The sequence below is a fragment of the Paralichthys olivaceus genome, chromosome 12 (genome assembly GCF_024713975.1).
Source record: "Paralichthys olivaceus isolate ysfri-2021 chromosome 12, ASM2471397v2, whole genome shotgun sequence".
Lineage (NCBI taxonomy): Eukaryota > Metazoa > Chordata > Actinopteri > Pleuronectiformes > Paralichthyidae > Paralichthys > Paralichthys olivaceus.
This window is the reverse complement of record NC_091104.1, coordinates 18,571,394-18,591,916: the sequence shown is the minus strand read 5'-3', so window position 1 is coordinate 18,591,916 and position 20,523 is coordinate 18,571,394. Positions and strand designations below refer to the sequence as shown.

Sequence of the window (20,523 nt, the reverse complement as noted above, 5' to 3'; positions counted from 1 at the left end):
GCAGTCGATGTGTGAACCCAGCATCTTTTGCTACTTTGAGCCACTGCACTTCCTGCAGCACAACCACCTGCATAGCTAGCTCTTTGGATATGTCAATGGTTTGCAATGCATCCTGGGATAGGTTGCCTTGATAAGTATCCCGCATTTGCATTTTTGGTCACTCAAAAATTAAAGGATGCATTTGTAAGCCACATCAAGAGGAAACCTTAGAAATGGGACACCCTAGCCACGCCACAATCCATCTTGAAATTCATTTTCTGAAGATAGTGGGACTGAACCAAGACACAGCTTCTGACTAAATGATTAGAACCCATATCACAAGCCTAAATAGCTTTTCATTTTGACAAGTTGCAGTGCAGTTTACATACCAGAGAGCACCACCTCGATGAGGTCTCCTTCATGAATGTCTTCGGCAGAGGTCAGCCTCTGCAGGATGTTCTCATCGTTCAGGTCGTGGCGGAAAAGCAAGATCTTGTCGTACATGCCAAAGAAGCCACACTCGGGGAACTGCAGAGAAGTAAAAATATAAGTTAGCAGATGTAGGCAAAGGTAAGATGCTAGTGAAACACAGAGCCTGATAAAGATGTGTGTGTGCAATTTAAGATTAAAACAAAAATTAAAGCTTTAGAAAGCTGACTCATATTCACAATCTGTGCAATAAAAAAAACTCCAAATACAAGCAGAAACAGACACACACGTTACATCATTTCCAGTGGCTTACATCACCATCTGTATGAGAAGTATTTTGAAACCTCAGGAAGTGAGCTCCTGCTCAGACCTGCCTTCCTCCCTCAGTCTACAGCATAAAGTTAGAGGAAATACCACGAAAACGACCCTTCACTGACAACTGATACTCATTTTCCCTTCAACCATCAATATGGCCCACATTTATTTTCATTCGTAAAAACCAGCTGCAAGGCATTATGAATGTTATATTTCCCATTCTTCCATTAATACATTGTTATCTTAATGCAAACCATACTCATAATAAAATGCTTCAAAAATGTTTTTTAGTAAAGTAATGCATTTGGTAAATGTTTTAATAAAGGTGCACACAGAAAAATCCACTTTTGGCCATTCTGGCACGACCAAGGTCTTCGACAACAGCATCTGTCGCCGTCATTGCCGAAGCCTGGGCCAAACCAAACCGAGACAAACCAGGTCATGAACTGTAGCCGAGCGCACTGACGTAAAGTCATGTGATAGAGGAAGGGGGTGGGGAGGAGGGTAGAAGAGTGAGGCGTGCAGGAGGAGGAGGAGGTAAACATCCTGAGAGGAGTAGAGGAGAATCAGCGTACAGGAAGTGCAGCGCCAGTCAATACTGAGTCACTTCCTGTACTGAGGGCAGCTCAGCCTCCTGGAGAGCAGTGTTCTTGTCATAAGCACAGAACTACAAAACATTATATGGACTGTACACAAAAAGTGTGTATATGCAAATATCTACTTTACAAATATATAAAATGTAGTTTTGAATACCAGGGGAATCTTCGCCACACCATAACATCACTTTTGCAAACCCGCCAGAGTGGAAAAAGACGATCAGTAGATGGATGTCCGGAATTCGGGAATTGGGTCAATGTAATTTTACACTAAAGCCCGAGCTTCAGGCTCAATGCCAAGCAGGCTGGTACTGGAAGATCTACCAGCTGTTTCCCCCTTAACACGGGTCACACACAATGGGCCATGCAGAACAATGCCACTGTGGCCCAGGAGCACTGGGGTTGGCACGGTGTCTGTGCACGGGACGCAGAAGACACCTGCAGCCCTTTGACACAGTGAGAGAGATTGATGGCTCAGGAAAGCACAGGATATATACTAGAAGACTCATGTCAACAAAGCCAGAGGAATGAGCCGTCACAAGGCAAGAATGTGATTCACAGAGAGGTGCAACAGACCTGACAACAACAGACCTGCTGCTGATCTCCCTAAGAAGGACATTTTCTTTTTGAGGATCAGTGAGGTAAATCATCACACAAAACATCACTTCTTGTACAGAAAACACTTAGAGCAGCATCCATGAACTGTCGATCTGTTCTCTAGAAATTTGAACATCAGTGTCTCAGAGTGGACATGATAAACAACTGTTACATTGCAAAGGATGATGTAAACTAGACTCATATCATAGCTACACCAAGGGTTGGGCTATATGACAAAACCTTATATCAAGAATGTCGGGGCTTACACACACTTGTATGACACCACACGAGCAGTAGGAGGCAGAAGAGGTCGCAATTGACTTTGATTGTATTTGATTTGGCTGCAACACTGTTTACCCCTGAGACTCCAGAAGTTTTTTGTGAACTCAAACACTTCACCCTCCCTTCCATCTGCATATTGGTGAGTGGATAATGAGTGAATTTTAATTTTTCGGTGAACTCTCCCTTTAAATTCAATCAAGCTGAAAATAAATATTATAAATGATTTCCTGGGCAAGTGGTGAAACTCAAAATGACTTCCATCGGAGTGAAGGCTTAACCCCCCTATAAAGATAATTCAGCTGCTTCAGACCCAAACAGGAGATGGTGATAATTACACAGTTTGTGAAGGAGAAAGTTCTGCCCAGCTCAGAGTGTAACACTGAGGCACGTGGCTACATGATGGAATGTTTCCAATTTGCCCGCTGCTTCTGACACAGCTACATCCTAAATCCTGTCACCATCTGAGGTGATTGATGCAATGTGGCCTAAACCATCACCACCACCACAGGCAAGGCCCGGGGGAGCTGTGGGTGGGTGGGCATCCTTCCTGAGGCGGTTGCAGTGTCATGGTGGGGTTTTTCCTCCACCCACCTGACATGCCTGCTCTCTGACACACACACAAATTGGAGCGCATGCCCACATCTCATGAAGTCACCTCCTCTTGGCACTTTGCGCAACACTTTCCAGTGTAGAGAACAGGTCCCATCCCAGAGCAGGAGCATCTGCAGGCCGGCACGTAACCACCACAAGGCCAGAGGACACTACTTTTTTCCAAGGTCCATTAAAGCAAGAGGAAGGTACACGAACAATAGATCGGCTGGTTCGGGGCACAGTTTAACAATAGTTGTTCAGATCAAATGGATAATAGTTATAATTGATGGCTAACCTGTGGGGTTATGAAGTAGAAATCCCCCTATCAACACATCTCTCCTCCCTGCATGTAAAAACAAACCATTCACCTCCACCGTGCTCACACATGCACCCTCACACCATCACCCGCACATGCTAGCGTGTACGTCTCCAAAGCCCATAGTGACTAAGCATCTCTATTGTCATCTTCTAACGCAATCCATTCAGCGGAGCAGCCGCGACCACACACGCACACCAAAGACCCCGGCCTCAGAGGAGCTGTGTGTGAGGTCCACAAGTCAGCCTGGAAAGACGAGTGGAAAGGGGCTTTGCAGTAGTAAGCTTTTGTTAAACGAACTAATCCTCCATTGATATGCTAAATCCTGTTATATGGAAAGAGAGTGAGAGGCAGGAGAGGAGAGGAAAAGAAGGGAGATGCTTTGGGCTGGGGTGGGATAAGTCTGGTTTGAATAATCAAGTGTGCAGTTGATTGTAGCTGTTCTACAAAGCTCAAAATAATACATTGGAGAAATGATTCATAACTCTGCCATTTGCATCTAATGATAAATGTGATGTTCAAACAGAGGGGAGGGGCTGCGGCTTGTTCTGAATATCTCGCTCAATGTCTTCGCTATCACCGTGAAACAAATACAAACCCACACCACTTGTTTAGACTTGAACACAGTAAGAAATTGTAGGACAAGTTCACAGAAACGCATACATTTTGCTGCAGAAGAAACGTGTTTTGGTTGACCACACATTGACACCAGCGAATCTCGTTGTCTTTCCAAGTTGAATCTTTGTTGGCGTCTTCTACGTGTATGGGTCCTCTTTTTCATCCTGACATATTTGTATTCTTTAATGTAATTGTTCACTTATGCATCCGTTATGTGTTACTGTTAGCTTTTATCACCAGCTGCTGTGAATGAGCTGTTAAGTGCTGACGAGCCATTCTTCATCAATCAATCATTTTTGCTTTTTACGTCGCTATTTGTGCTGAAAGCATCTGTGTTCCGACCACCCCGACACACACACACACACACAAACACCCTGCTGAAGTCTGCCACTGGTCACTGAAACATCAGCAACAAACCCACTGGCTCATGGTGAATTTTCCAAACATTTTTCTGCTGTATTCTCACATCGAATCGCTCAGAAATTTTACTGGGTGGCTGGCAGGTAAAGTTCAGTAAAATGTACAGAGCAACTCATTCAGATATTTGCATCCTCACACACAGCCCCTTTGGAACATTTCTGGAAAATGCACAGTCACAGAGGACAATAAGAGCTTGTGTTGAAAAAGAACAGCGTGCACATGATTATGTGTTTTAGACATTTGAGTTCCTGTGCACGTGTGTGATGTGTAGCGGAGGTGGGTGGCAGAAAGAGGAAGCGGCGCTGAGAGCGGTGCACCAGCTCTGCAAAAATGACCACGTGATTACAGTGAGGAAAAGTATGCTGCCTGACCTCCGGCTTCCTCACACCTTTATGAGTCTGGCAGCAGGCCACACACGTGGAGGACAGTGGCAGTAAAAAGCTCTGCTCTTCATCATGATGCACAGGCATAAGGTTACATACATGTGGAGCTCATGAAAACAGCAAGTCCTAGTACTGCTATGTGCTAACAAGCAAGCAAATTGGCTGACTACTATTTTCTCTGTTAATAAATTATTAGTAAAATAATTGCTTGTGACAGGTTCATAAAGCCAAAATTATGTTGTTATTTTTATAAGAAATTCTGTTTATCATCACATAAGACAAGGAAAAGCATCAAATATCACATTTCAGAAGTTAAAGAGGAAATATTTAACGCTTAAAGGAGACATATCATATTCATATTCAGGTTCATAATTGTATTTGGATGACTGCCCGAAAAGGTTAACATGCTCTAATTTTCAGAAAACACATCACTTTCCTCATTTCAGCTCCTCTATTCAGCCTCTGTCTGAAATGCTTGGTTTTACTCCTGTCTCTTTAAGGCCCCCCTCCTGATAAAGCCCAGTCTGCTCTGATTGGCCAGCTGGCCCACTCTGTTGTGATTGGGCAACCACTTCCAGCACGTGTACAAAATGTTGGCCTCTGCCATACCTGGCCTTGTTAGGGTGAACTCCATCAATGTTAGCAAGTATAAATTTTTTCTTAAATGTGGGTAATAACAGAAAAAAGGCAGTGCATCATGGATCTCTCCAGCCTTGTTTTCTTGCCTTTCATCCGTAATTGCCGATTGTAGCAGGAGCCGAACCTGTCTTTACTGCAGAGTCATTTGAAATTCAACATTATGGGGTTTTAGTGGAAAAATGCCCTTACTATGCAAATGGGGGGGCATTGTGGTGTCACATGACATCATGATGATATGGAAGTATTCGCCCGACTACTGCTGAGGTGTTTCAGTAGCTTCAGGATCAGTGTTTTCTGTGTTTACTGCAGACTTCGAGCATTTTTACTTTGCTGATATTTTACAAAGCCAGAAAATCTGTATAACACACTTAGTAAAAAACACTGAAAAAGCATCACATGTCTCCTTTAAAGAAATGACTGAAACAATTAATAGATTTTGAACAACTGCTTATTTCTTTGTCAAACAACTCAGTCATTAATAGACTACTTATTTGAACTCTGTGCTAATGCAACTTTGTCTCAGTCAGCAGCGCAACCAACAATGGAGCCTTTCAATAGCACTCCTCAAAGTGGATGCATTTAAAAATGTTGGGGGCCAGGAAATAAAGAGCTTTTCAAAATTCTGTATTATTGTGGTCACATGTATCATGTATCATGTGACCACTGGCAAGTTGTCGTCATGTGATTTGTTTTTCACAATGTTGACTGGTATGTCTGGCTTTGGAAATTATTAATCAAATAGAGCCAGAATTTATATATTTCAATAGATACTAGAGTTGTCACTATGTAATGTTATAGATTTATAGGAAAACCAAACAGATGTGTTCTTTCACGTACTCCATATAAGATTTAAGCATTTTTCTATTGTTCTGGCATTTCACTGCAGACAGTACACCAGGAGAAATAAACCTGAAATGCTGGAGTGGATGGAAAACTTAAGACGTGTTCTTGTCCTTGCGCCAGTTCGAATCCAAAGTCCAGCTGGGAAAATGTGCAAGTGAATAAGCAACAGACTCTGTCAGCAACTACTTCTGATGTGCCTTTGAGCAGGAAAACTACTGTTGTACAGACAAAAACAGAGGCTGAGGGATTATCCAACCAACAGCCCTTAAGAGGTCCGAAACTAAATATTTTCATCAAGGTACAGGGATCTTGTGGAACAGTCAGGAGGAAGGAGCCACTGCTTTGTTTAGCTTGAGGTGCAAAGATAAAGATGATCATAAGGTCAGAATGACACAAGGTGCTTTTATTCACCGGATAAATAAGTCCATTGACTGATAACCCTGCGATTACTTAATAGTGCTGAGACACAGATCACACTGCTGCCCCAGAGACCTACATTAGATGACACAGGATGTTGATTTCTCTTCCTCTTATTCATCTTTAACTCTGTGAAAGACTGGATGACATTCATGCAGAGCAGATTTAATAGATAACATGTGCTGCATCAACGTGCTCCTCAGTCACTCATGAAACCAGAAGTTCCACTGAGCTGTGGTGCGGCTTTCACAAATAGGAAAACAGTGTTTCGTGTCAAAACAATGGGGGAAACATTATTTGACTTTGAGGTGCACGTCAATGCCCACAACAGAGGAAAATCCACTTCAAGAACTCGTCAAACGATCACATTGGAAAATCCAATTATGTGCTGCACGCTAACCTTAGGGGGGAGAGAGCTGTGTAATTACTTTGTTTGAGTCACATCAAACACAGTGTGGAAAACTGTGTTAATTTATTAAAGTCAACTATGGAATTGTATTTGTTTTCATTACATATTATTAAAGTAATATGCAGCAAATGTTTTTTCCACACAGCGCTGTAAGAGAAACACATGCGCAGCCAATCAAACGATTACTGGATGTGGGCATCAGCGACGGCCAAATAATTAATTTGTCATTCGGAGTGAGGCTATAAAAGAGGGCATGTTAGAAACTCTCTGGTTTTCAGTCCTGCTTTAACAGTTTCCATATAATTTGGGTGAATGATTTGTAGAATATTCACACTGATAGTGCATGTGTCCTCGATGTGGTGTAGAAATTAAGCAAATTCAATATAGTGTATTGAATATCAATACAACCAAAATATATACCACTCCATTCAAAGACATTATTATAATTTTTCCATCAAGAAAAGGTGACATTCCAACTTAAAAGGGACTCAGCAGTGAGCATATATTCTTATATAATGTTTTCAAGTACCTCCATAAATACAATGTTCAAACTTTCTGCACTCAGCAAAGAAGAATGGCAGTGGATACCTCCACCAAGGCCCAACATCCATCCATCCATCCATGATCTAAACCGCAAATCCTTACCTATAAACCACTGGAGCCAATCTCTGCCGACCCTGGACAGGTCGCCCATCACATAAAGAGACAAAAAGCCACTCATCCTCTTGTTCACACCTTAATTTAGTCTCCACTTAACTTAACCCCAGTCTGCATGTCTTTGGACTTTATAGGAGGAAGCTGGAGAACCTGGAGGAAACTGAGAAATCTTGAGATCTGTTCATCTTATCAGCTTCACACTTGTGATGTGTATCGTTATGTGTCTTATTCTGTGCCATCTGGACACAAGATATGTTCAATATTAATAAACTTTCAATAAAAAGACAAGAAGTGCTCTATAGCAGTGACAGCTGGGACTCATCAACATAAGTGAGGTGTTCACAACAATGGCAACAACCACTGATTCTCCAGTCAGTGGTTCTGCGAGTATTGAACTCTGAATAAGCAGGTGAAATGCCCTTTGTGCAGCAGTGGGGACGCAGCTTTCAGGGTTCTGTAGACTGAGTCCTGCATTCACTCTTTATTTGGTGCAGCTCAATTACTGCAGATCACTTATACAGTTTCAGAAAGAGAAGCTGCAACCAGCATCACCACAGGCCAAACAAACAGGCCATTCCAAACTGGCAGGTTTAGACCGGCCACTTCAATGCCACATCTGAAGCATGAAATAACTGTGCTGTTTGAATTCAGGGGGGTTAGGGAAACATGAAACTCACATCATGGCTAAATAGAGTCAAACATTTTCTCCAAAATGTTGCACCATGCCTTAAATATCTGTCCCAGACCTAGTGCATTTTAGAGTCCCAAACTAAAACTATAATACTCACTAGTAATACACATTAACAATGGTTTACATCACATAACGGTGGTTGGCAGAGATTCATGCTCTATGTCAGTTGTACATTAAATCAAACTCTTTGCTCTTGCGTTTGCAGACACAGGCCAAGACAAACACTCTACAGCTGGAGGAGGAAAGTCAGTGTAGCTGACATGACTACCTTCATGTGGGTTATATTTAAGCAAGTATCTTTGTACACACACAGAATGAAGTATCCCATCACCCTTCACATTCATAATATGTGCTCCTCCTCCTTCTCCTTAACTCAAGTCAGCTTCTTTTCCACCTCAGGAGGAAGACTCAACTAAAAGCAACAAACTGAAGCAGCAGAGAGGAAACTCATGTGGTCAGGACTGCGGCGAGAGAAGCTGTGACTTTTCTCACTCGACGGGCTTGTTTCATTCCATGTGGCAGAACATGGCTCATCGCTCATTCATAGTTTTTTTTCCTACCGTATCATTGCAGAGCACAACAGTATGTTCTTAAGGACTGTAAATCCAGCGTAAATAATGCTGATACTTCTCAGTGAGTGAAATAAATATTTACTCTAAATCCGTCTGGAAACCTGTTTCAGCATCCACGACACAAAGGAGGAAGAAGTATTCAGATCCTTATGAGTAAAATTACTATTTCCACACTTATACCCCACTACAAGTAGAATCCCTGCAATCAAAACCTTACTAAAGTAAATGTATGTATATATTATCAGCACAATCTACTTAAATTATAAAAAGAAAATGACTCAAAGTGCAGTAAAATTCTAAATCACCTCTGATACACATCATACAGTAGTGGGCTGGCAAGTGGAGTGAAAAGTACATTTCCCTCTGAGATGTAGAGAAGAAGTAGAAAGTTGCATAAATATTAATGTTAAGTACAAGTACGACAAATGTGTACTCACATTCAGTAATTGAGTAAATAGTTACTGCCCACGACACAGTGGAAACAGACTTTCGAAACTTATTAACGCACGCCACTGCCACTCAGCTGTGACTCTTCCTGCCAACATGCTGATTCTGCAGCTTCGTGTGAAGAATTGTCAACATCATGACAAAGCGACTTATTGTTTGACCACCACATGAGAGACAAAACAACATTGCCTTTTTGTTTTCATGCATGTTTCAGAAAAGTGGCTGAGATGTAGTAAGATGAGGGTCTGAGAAAGTGCCAAATATTTATATGCAATTAATTCACTTCTGACTGTAAGCAGAGCACTCTGTGTGTGTGTGTGTGTGTGTGTGTGTTTGTGTGTAGCCTACGCAAACATGAGTGCATCTACAGTTCTAGTGCCGACAAGGTGGAATCAAAATTCTAACCACTGAGCTCAGGTCCAGGGCCATGTCCAGACCACAGCATATAAACAGGAGACTCTACACTTGTCATCCTAAACCTCTTCAAATCATCAGGAGGCTCTAACAAAGCTATACCACTTACCCAATTTACATGCACCACAATCGCTCAGGGTTTCCAGCCAAATTTCTCCGTGTTCCTACAAAACACGTTGCTGCAAAGCGATCCAAAGAAAAGCCCTTAATTATTTCAACAGGCTTTTTGATTATTTGGATCCAGGGAAACAATACTCCTCTGTGGTAGTTTGGCCTCAAGAACAGTTGCACTGAAGTGGAGTGGGAGGATAATTGTGGTGAGGTCACTTGTTGGTTATTTGCCACTGTATATCGCCAATGGAGGCCAGGTGGCTTTTGGCCAAATAGCTCCATTTTTATTTTACACACATGACAGAAACCTACTCATCCTTTTTCGATGATGATGTGCTGCACACGTGTGGGTGTATATACGATGAGTGTGTGAGTACTGCAAGCATTAACAGTGTTCAGAGGCCAAGCAGAGGAGGAAGGCTGAGTCACAGGATCCAGAGCCTCTCAGGAAGAGAGCAGTGTGATCTAAGACATGTTTGCTTGGCCAGGCCCCTGCACGCAGCTGATGAGTTATAGCCCCGCTGCCATCCTCCGCCAGGGTCCTCCACCTCAGAGATATATTGTGCAGCACACTTCGTCTTCCCCTCTCTCGGGCCTGGAGTAGCGGGAGGACAGGACACCAGATTCACCTCCACACGGGTCAAATAAACAAGTGACCCTGGGGGAATTTGTGTGAAATTGATGGTGATGGCCCTTTCTCTTATTTTCTCTGGTGAAGCAGGAGGTCAGAGGGTGGGCCATAATCGCACTGATGTATGAACACGCTGCTGATGTAGGTAGGGTAGGGACTACAGTCGCCTGAGGCTTTCTACTTCTTCATGATTAATAACAAGAACTTACTTTTACAGAAGTTCTTTTGTTGAATTACTTTCACAGAAATACAATTGCACCTACATAATAAAAATTTGTTTAAACTAAACCCAGAGTCCGGCCAAATTCCAACACCCTGGCTGTCACCATCTTCAACGCAGACACCGAGAGGCAGTTTCTCAGAGCGTTTAAACACACAGACAAGAGTAATTGCGAGTGCAGCGTAGGGAAAAGCCATTTGAACGCAGGCACACACACTGACTGCACAGGCAGCGCTGCTCCACCGACCACAGCAGATTGGAGAGCAGGAGCACAGAGAGAATATGGAAACAGGGAGCGGCTCTGAGGGGGAATTAACCGTAACGGCGGCAAGCACGGCTGGAGGAAGACACACAGCAACAAAAGGAGTGAAGCTGAGAGGCTGACTGTTTCACTTGGGTTTAAAAAACAAATCAAACAAAAGCAGAATTATTACAAGACTAATCTTCTTTCCAATTTGGCCGGTGGTGCTTTTCATTACTTCCTTCTTATATGGCATTGCCCTTTTGCACAAGGCTTCTTATTCTACCAACAACTTGTGGTATCAACATGTAATTGCACTTCTCTCCCCCCCCCGCCACCTTCCTATCAGTTTGACAGATCACCCGCTGCGCTGAAAAACAGGAAAGGCAAACAGTGCTGAGAAAACAGCACAGAATAAGACATTCTGCAAACTGGTCGTTCTGCCGGGATCAATAATTCCACACTGATATGACTGTGTAGCTGCAACACACACGACACGCTCGCCATCACAGGACACGGGAAGCATTTTTGGCATGTTAACAGATCTGCTGAGGCCATGATTATAACATCTGTTTGTACCAGGCATATGAAATGAGGGGTTGTTCAGCTCAGAAAGGCAACATTGGTGTTTAAAGGTTGGGTTGCTATGTTGTTGAAACTTTGTTTTATCTTATTTGTTGAAATCCTCTTCACGTCCCGATCAATAAACCATCAATGAATAAAATCATCTGAAATGAAATAAATAATTGGCCCTTACAGGACGGTAATAAGCACAACCAATCATTTAATTGGCCTGAATTCAATAATTGATCTGTTTGCAGCTGTGTCCAAAGTACACACATTCTTTGCTAAAGTAGAAGTAGAGATACTTAAAAGTTACTCAAGTAAAAATATAAGTACTGATTCAACCTCTTTAAGTAAAAACTATAAAAGTTCCCCTCTAAAGGCCATTTCTACTGTGCAAAGAAAACTGTGACTCGTGTCATGTAAATATAATTCAAGAACTATTTCACTTGAACCACTTTTACCTCCATTAAAATAAGTCATGATAAGGGGTTAAAGCAAGATAAGATGTGTGTGCATGAAAAATCATCCAGACGGAAAGATGTACTGACCTATTCTAAATTTACATGAGGCCAGGGATAGATGTTTTCATATATTTCGTTGCTCTGCTTCGTCATTGCACTTACAGACCTTGCTGTCTTGCCAAATAAGCACGTTCAGCCAGGTGTCACATTTCCATCACTGCTGATTGGAGACGGAGCTGATAAAAACCTGTGTCCACTGCAGTCATTTGACCCGGGAGTAAATGCTGATTGTCTTTATTCCCATTACAGACAAAAGCCAGATGTTAGTGGGTGTTAGTGGTTCGTGGATGTAGTTTTCTTAAGGGGCTCAAGAAAGGGTTCATATGGACATGTTCTTGTCATAAAGCCAAGTTTAAACCTCCTTCATTCAGCTTTTGTCATGGTTGAAGTCCTCCAAGCGTGCTGAGTTCGTCAGCAAATGCAGTCAAGGTGGAACGAGGGGAAACTCAAGTCGTTAATGAGTAAATTAATAAGAGTAAATAAATATCCTGTTTCAGCGATCCGTGTTGTGCCCATGGTTTCAAATGTATGAATGGAAACTGACGGTGGTCTCTCAGGAAGTACTCAGAAATCACCACATGTGGTTGGCTTCACAAGGACAAAGTCGCCAGGATTCCTGGAGTATTAAATGGTTCTAAATTACGGCCGCCCGCCACTTCAATATAATCACAATCAAAGCCTCTTCACGTGGCATTAGCAGAGATTGGAGTGATGCGAGATTATCACCTGCCACTGGTTAAAGTCAAGTGTGCTGAAGGGCATTTCTGGTGCATCCTAGAAGCGCAGGAAATCCAAAGCAAAGCGGCACTCGGCGGCAGGGGCGGCCCGCCTACTGATGGTTTTGGCATCGGACATCAGGAGTAGAGCGGCCACAACCCCCCCCCCCCGCATGGGCCCCCGCATTAGGTCTGCCAACGGGGCCGTCCCAGCCTCCCCTGCCCCCTTCTTCTTCTTCATCTCCCCGGAGAGGACCACTCTTCTCCACTCTGTCATTCGCTGACTCTTGTGGCCGGGGCCCTGCGTTCTGCCTTGCCACTTTACATTTAAAGGAGAGCGAGGCGGCAGAAATGTGCACTGCAGATGGTAGAAATTACTTTGCTCACTTAACTTCAGAGACATTTTTTTCCCTTTTCTTCTCTCTCTCTCTTTCTCTGTTTTCCACAAATTACTCCAAGGCTGGGGGAAATTGATAGATTCCTGCAAGTAGGTTTTTTGAGTTGAACATGGAAGACTTTCTTTTTCCAATTGTGATATCAGATAAGTAAACTTTGGATAACACCAGTATGCCTACAAATGAACACTGTAAACAATCTGAGCTGGAAAAAGGGCTAAGGCTGTTACAGTGCATATTCAGAACCAACACCAACAGTGAATATTTTGATTAGGGGGTGACCTGTTTTTTCTTGAGAGGGAGCTGAATGTGCTTTCCAGGAAACGTCTGGCTCCATGTATATCACACATAAAGCCCTGTACTGTTGGGACGTCCTCTGGGGTGAAATATGGCTGCCAGCTCCATAGGAACATGCAGATGTGGGCTTATACCGTTGAAGGGAGGGAGGGAGGGAGGGAGCAAGGGAGGGAGGGAGGGAGAGGGGGAGGGAGATGGCGGTGATTTATTTCCCGTGTGTTTCAGTCCACTTTGGTCAATGTGAAGTGCAGTCCCTCCATTTTCCATCTGCACCCTTCTTTTTTGCTATTTTCTCTTCTGAGTTTCCTCTGCTTGTAACTCTTTTATTTTCTCTTGCTCTCTTTCCCTATAGACACATTTTGAAACTCTGGATCACAACCTCGAACACTGAGAGATTACAGTCAGTTATTGTTTCTATAATCACTAAAGTAAAGTTTTCTGGTCGGAATCACAATAACTTTGGCTGAAGCAGCCTTCTCTCCCATTACTCAGTCTAAATAATCTTGAAGAGGAATGTTGAGCCGATCTCATTTGCTCTGCCAAGTGTTACCTAGCATCATGCAAGTGATATTACTCAGAGGTTCAAAACAATCCAAATGCTTCGCAGCACTCTGCCATGTTACTGTATGTTTCGGGCTCGAAACGTCCTTTGTCTCAGTAATTACAGAGGCAGATGTACAGCCCTCCAGAGCTTGGAGTCACAGCACCACTGACCAGAGAAACCTGTGGCTGGACATGTCTCAAAAACGAATAACATTTACATTGTTCAAATTGCTTTTGGAGTCTTAAGAAATATTTTGTTCATGTTTCTATATGTGTTTATTTTGCAAAATGTGGTGAAAAACTGACTGATTTTGTATTTTTCAATTTATAACAGAAATTACAATACAACAAACATAGTGAGTACAAGTCACTGGCAGACCAGAGCTAAAAGTCTTCATGTTTTTTTTCATAGCCTATGTCAGAAACGCTTTACATTTCTCTCTTCCTGCCAAGCCCTTACAGCTACAATGTCAATTCTCCATTTATATCAAACATGTTTATTGCAAACATTCACCAAGAAAGCAGTCTGACTAAAAATCCAATTCTACCTTTATAGACTGTTAAATACTGTCCCATGAAAATGTAACTGTTTAAATGGCCCAGTTGGCATTACAGCATCCATCAAATCTGTCAAATGTTCAATGCTACCAAAACAAGTGTTTAGTTTCAAATATTTCAGTTTCCTAGCAATCTAATCCCACCCCATCCCGAGCAACATCACATCATCCTCCAAAAATGCCTGGGTGAGGAGGAATGTTCTGTAGCTGGCCGCCTGTCCAGACTGACCGAGTTGCTAACTGGGAGTCATTCTCAGGGAGTCGTGAACTTTTGTCCCACCACTGCTCCCTCGCTGGCTGCACGAGAGGACTTGGGCGACACCAAACAGGAAGTGTTCAACAAGTGGAAGCTTTGGATGTTTATCTCGCGCCAATTCATCAAGCCCCAAAAAACCCAGACAGAGAAGTCGAAACCCCGACCAGGGCTGTCCTTCTCGGAGCCACTGAGGAGCCGTCAGCGGGCCATCGTGGGTTAGATCTGGGCTAGATGGTAGCAGACTGGGAGGGTCTCCACCGCCCACTGGCTGGCCCCTTTCATCCTTTCTCACAGTCGTCAAGGAGCCAAGCCAAGAGTCAGACACCATGTGCCAAGTGGTGATATCAAAATATTCTTTAGTATTCAATAGATTTTAAGAGCTGTAACTGTAGTAGTTGCTCTAAGAGAGTAAGCCTATCAGGATAGGCTGCCTTGGACTAAGGTGGACCTTAACCACAAATGTTGGTGAATGCGGTCCCAACCACTGCTATCAAAACCAACTTCAAGATAAGTAAGGGGCAACAGAGAGAAAGTAAATCTATTCTGCGGAGTCTGGCAGAGTCATGTGGTTGAGCCTTTAGCAGGAAGAGGAATGAGCTGTACAGAAATCTATACAATATGCAGCTATTACAAAGGGCTGCATGACTCCCTGTCAAACAATGAGACTGATTCAAAAGTAAAGGGTTCAGGAAAGATATGAAATGTCAACCTTAAAGCCACCACACAATATAAATAAAGAGAGCTCACGCAAACATCTGGAAGTTTTACAGCTGCACAACTGAATCCAGAGTGCAGCTGCAGAAAAAGGCTTGTGTTCACGGTCTCCAAAGTTATTTCTCTGCAAGTAACAAGTGTCTTTGATACAAAGACTCATTGAAAATTGAACATGAGTTGTTTTGTAAGATGTTGTTGATGTTGTGCAGCAAAAGCTCTGACACATCTTATAGTTAAACCAGCGAAGGAACAGGTTTCAAAACAGAAGAATACAAACATACCAGCAGCAAACAAAAGCTGACAACAGACTTTCTGTCTTTAAGCTTGGTCACAAGCTTTGAGAAGATAGGGAAGGAATGAAATTGCAGATACAGGCAGGGTTGTTGTATTCTCTGAAATGAAATGTATACGTCTTAAACTGGAATCATGCCTCTGTACAAAAGGGCTACATACCTAAAGCAGTTATGTGCGTGGGCTCTGAGGTTACACCCATAGGCTGTATATAAAGATGGATGAAATGCCTGCTCCCTGAAAGTGAAGCCAAAGCATTTCAATCGACACCTGGTGGGCTAGCAGCAGCAAAGGTCATAAATCTTGCCTCCTCCATGTTAGTTGTTGGGACATGGTCAAATGGTAAAATAAGATTATGTCTTCATCTGCATTTGTTTGTTTGTTAGGTCGCAAGATTACACAAAAACCGCTGCACAGACTACCACAAAATGTCGGTGTGGATCCGAATCAGGGGGCGGATCCAGATATTTCTTTTTACGTTCTTTTAGATTCAACATTTTAGTTGAATATAATCATGGACCTTGATGAAAAAAACAGGCATGTTTAGGGGAATGATATTTATCAGAGTGTTATGAGTGTGTGCATTTTGGTGCAGATCCATGAAAATCTGGTGAATTAATTAATTTAAGTTAATTATTATTTAAATGTCATTTCATAAGGGGACTGTTGGGCTTTGGCGCCGGTATCTGATCTCTAAGTGCCATTCTAGTTACGTCTTTGATGTGGTGAAACATCATGATTGACACCTGGGCCTGACTCACAAAAGGTTGAATTGGCGAATTGGCGATCGCTACTTCAAAGAAGTATAGTGGATAGTGGGAGGAAGTGGAGACGTGTCATCCATCTTTATATACAGTCTATGGTTACACAACAGGTTATTTATTAGCTGGCATTCACTAGTCTCTTGTACAATTGGAACTACATGTTGGGGCGAGGGCAGCGACAAAGAGAACATGAGAAATATACGAGCTGTGATCGACCAGAATGAGATTAGAAAAGACTTCAGTTGTTTTTTACTGCAGACCTTCAGTTTACCACAGTTCTGCTGTATGAATCAATGAACTTGAACACAGCAACTGCGTGGCAATGGTCTCGTAATCAGTAACAGCCAAAGTGACCTTGATGTAAGTCTGTGAGTATGTGTGAAGCCCAGCGTCTCTGTGTATCACAAAGTAAATGAAAGAATGTAAACACAGTCAATGTGGGGAATACAGGCTACTTAGTGGACAATGCAGTCTGATCCTGTGCAGTGCATTCATCCAGTGTTTGTAATATCAACAGCTGGAATCCAATGCTCCACTATACATTCAAACCTACACTGGAGCCTATAGAGGGACTTTTGTGTTTAGTTAACCAGCTTCACTGTCTAATTGGTCACTGAGGGGTGAAGGAGTGGAGGTTGATTGGCTGTGTATTGGGAAAACCCAAAAGCCGAGACAGTGGACAAACTATCTTCCCATGAAGGTCCAAAAGCAGCTTGGGATCCCATGGAAAGAAAAAACGGGAAAAGTAAATCTGGTTCGCTGCTCTTGCTCTGCTGGTACAGAGACCCTGATTATCAGCAGAAAGATGAACTTGCTCTGCCACTGTAATACAAGGCTAAGGGCCAGCAAGGTATCAGAATGATAAATAATATGATCTGCATACAAATAAATCCCGCTCTGAACGTTTACAACAGCTGACACAGTGGAAAAGACCTGACACTGAACGGACAGTTGGGGACAAGCATCCATGTTTGTTGCATGGCTGAGCAGTGAGTCACTCAGCGAAGCAGGCCAGCTCTCAGCGGAGGAAACGGCAGAAGCATGAAGAGGGGGAATACACTTCCAGCCAGACTCCATCTACATGCAGATATTACCACATGTAGTCTAAAAGCCCTTTTCCGTTCTCGCCTCTGCTGCTGACAGACACCTGAGGTTCTGCTGACTGGAGACATCCTGGGACGACTGTCAACAGGGCTGAGCCGAGGTCAGGGATCCTCAGCTGGAAAAGTTGTCCGGCATGAGTGGACTTTTTAAAAGGCTCAACGTTGTCACACATATTTCAGAAGAAGACAGAGAAGCAGGGATGGACTGCAGAGCGCAGAAGGCCTAACACTCATATTTTCCATTGATATCAAAGCCATATGGCTGGATTTCATGAAAATAGCTGAGGCAGAACACTGCATTTGGCAGCGTTTAATAGAAGAAATGCACAATAATGTGGATGAATTGGCTGGATTTGTCCCGTGTTACTGAGGTACAGTATATTATACAGTATATGTGCAGATGTTTACTGTAGATACAGCCCTTTCAAAGTTCCCATGACTGTGGGCCATAAATCAGACAGCTTCCTGCCATCCTTTATTGGACTCTGAGGCATCTTTGGATTAATGCATACGATATGAAGTGATACACATTCATATGGGATCCTGATCATTTTGTGGCAGAGTATCAACAACTGTCACAGATCTTCTTTAAAGTGTAACTTTAGCAGTAAATTCTGGCTAAAGTGCTTCTTCCTGGAAATTCAAAATATGCCTGTATAACGCAGTGCTGGAAGGGGCTACAGCACACCCACCTACCACCCCTATCCCCCATAGCCCATCCACACAGATATCATAAACACACACACATACCAATTGCTAAGGCTACGTTATCTATGTCGTCTAGCTACAAGCGATGACTCGGACTACAGCACACACACTTTTATAACAGAAATGTAGTTTGAAGTAGAGGCTTCTCGCCGTAGTTTCCTAGCGGTCAAGACTTCGGCCGTCCTGAGGGTCGGGAGAGTATGGGGGACGTCTCTAAATGGTGGTTTAGGGGTTTGGTTTCAGTATAGATTTGAAAATGAGCATGGCTTTCCACTCCACACTGTTGGCAGGGGGGAGCTCCCACCTTTGATTAGAGGGTGTTCACTTTTTCAAATTTGTATTAATGTCATGATGAAGAGACGTTCACTCTCAAGCATTGTTTTAGCAAGTTTGAAACACCAGGTGGTGTTATGAGTCATGTTCAACCCATAAATGTTGATTTCTTTTATAAATTTGGTAATAAATGTGACATTAAAACCAGAATTGAAATATTTCATCAAACAACAATCATATAATTTAGTTTACAGCTCATAAAACTCTCTAAAAGGGTCATCTTGAATTCGACTCTTTTCCTGTTACAGATTCTTGCGACTGTGCCAGTGTTACAGGATCCATGTAAATATGTGCAGTGATGAGATTTTCTGCTCTGCAGACCAGAACTGTTCATAACTAGCTAGTGAGAATCAGCAGACCTCGTAAAGAACAACAACATTACCGTGCTCCTCTGGAATGCCAACTTGGACAACATGGAACCAAAGGAGACAGGCGGAACACAGACAGCTCCTTCAATATCCTCCACTTGCTGCTCTGCAACAAGTTTATGCTTCATGCATTTTTTCCTTATTTCTTTTATCATCAACCTCAAAAAGCAAATGCAGCTCTGACCGACCTAAATGTTCAGATCCTGGGGGGCTGATGAAAAGTGCTTTGTTTAATCACCTTCTTTTTTATCCAGTCAATGATAATTACAGACACAAGTGGAGCAATCATCATTATTCACAAGAGGCTAACACAGCGACGTGTGGATACACACAGGAGCCATTTCATTATTCCAGCAGGCTTTACACACCATTAATCCCACACAGCTACGAAGGGCAGGGCCGATCCATGGGCTCGAAATAACTGAGTCAGAGGTTTACAGCACCAGCATACCTAGAGCAACATCTATCATTCTATCTATCTCTCCATCTATCCATCCATCCATCAGCCTTCTCTCTATATATCTATCTATCTATCTATCTATCTATCCATCCATCACCCTTATATCTATCTATCTATCCATCTATCTATCTATCTATCTATCCATCCATCCATCACCCTTATATCTATCTATCGATCTATCTATCAATCTATGTATCGATCTATCTATCTATCCATCTATCCATCCATCACCCTTATATCTATCTATCTATCTATCTATCCATCTATCTATCTATATATCCATCCACCCACCCGTCCATCTATTGAAGTTTACTGCTGGTTTAATGCGGTAATGAAATAGAGTTTAAATCTAATTTTGTAATTGTATTTGTGCAGTGAAAGTGTTGTTGGACAGACAAAAGAATTCCGCATAACAGACATCACATCTCTGGTGTCGTGGCTTCGCAGTGCTTATCTTTTCATTGGGCCTCTTTAAATCAGAAAACTAAAATGAAAATGTTTTAGCACCATTTTCACTTATAAACACAGACACGGGCCACACTCAGCACCAACGAGCAAGGACATGCCAATTTAAGCTGGCGCCATTGATTTGCACTCAAAATATTCTCACACGGCCAAATACGAGATGGCAAATGATCTGGAATAACTCGGTCCATACGTGTGGTTAAAGCCACTTCTTATACTGAGGTTGTACGCCAGTGTCATTACAACACATTATCAGTGTTATGGAAAATAAAGCACTTCCAAAATCACACAGGAGGCAAAGCAAAAACCACCGAGTACATCTGTGTATATGTGCATTTGAGCTTGTATGCGAGCACTTGCATCATGTTAAGTCCAGTGACTTTACACCGCAATGTAAATAACTGTGGCTACTGCATGGTGTCCTGAGGAGCATCAGTGCTGTTGTGTCTCTTGCGGTATTTGAATAATTTTTGGGGCACGAGGCCCAGACGTCTGCTTTGGGAACAAAACCTAAACAGATGAATAGGTTAGACGATGCCAAAACAAATAGGCACATTGTCCTGTTCTCTCTCTGTTACCATCAGGATTATCTCTACAAACAGATTCTGCAAGTGAAAATGCTGAATCTTTTCGCAGGACAAAATTTT

At 42.6% G+C, this 20,523-nt stretch overlaps 1 protein-coding gene across 2 annotated transcripts in view; it reads right to left on the bottom strand.

Moving 5' to 3' along the window:
• Positions 1 to 20,523, bottom strand: part of prkd3 (protein kinase D3) — a 43,980-nt gene that overhangs the window by 20,439 nt on the left and 3,018 nt on the right. For both annotated transcript variants that reach the window (XM_069535860.1, XM_069535861.1), the window contains exon 3: positions 369 to 507. In XM_069535860.1, the coding sequence (XP_069391961.1) occupies positions 369 to 507 (139 nt within the window). The remainder of the gene's footprint in view (positions 1 to 368; positions 508 to 20,523) is intronic.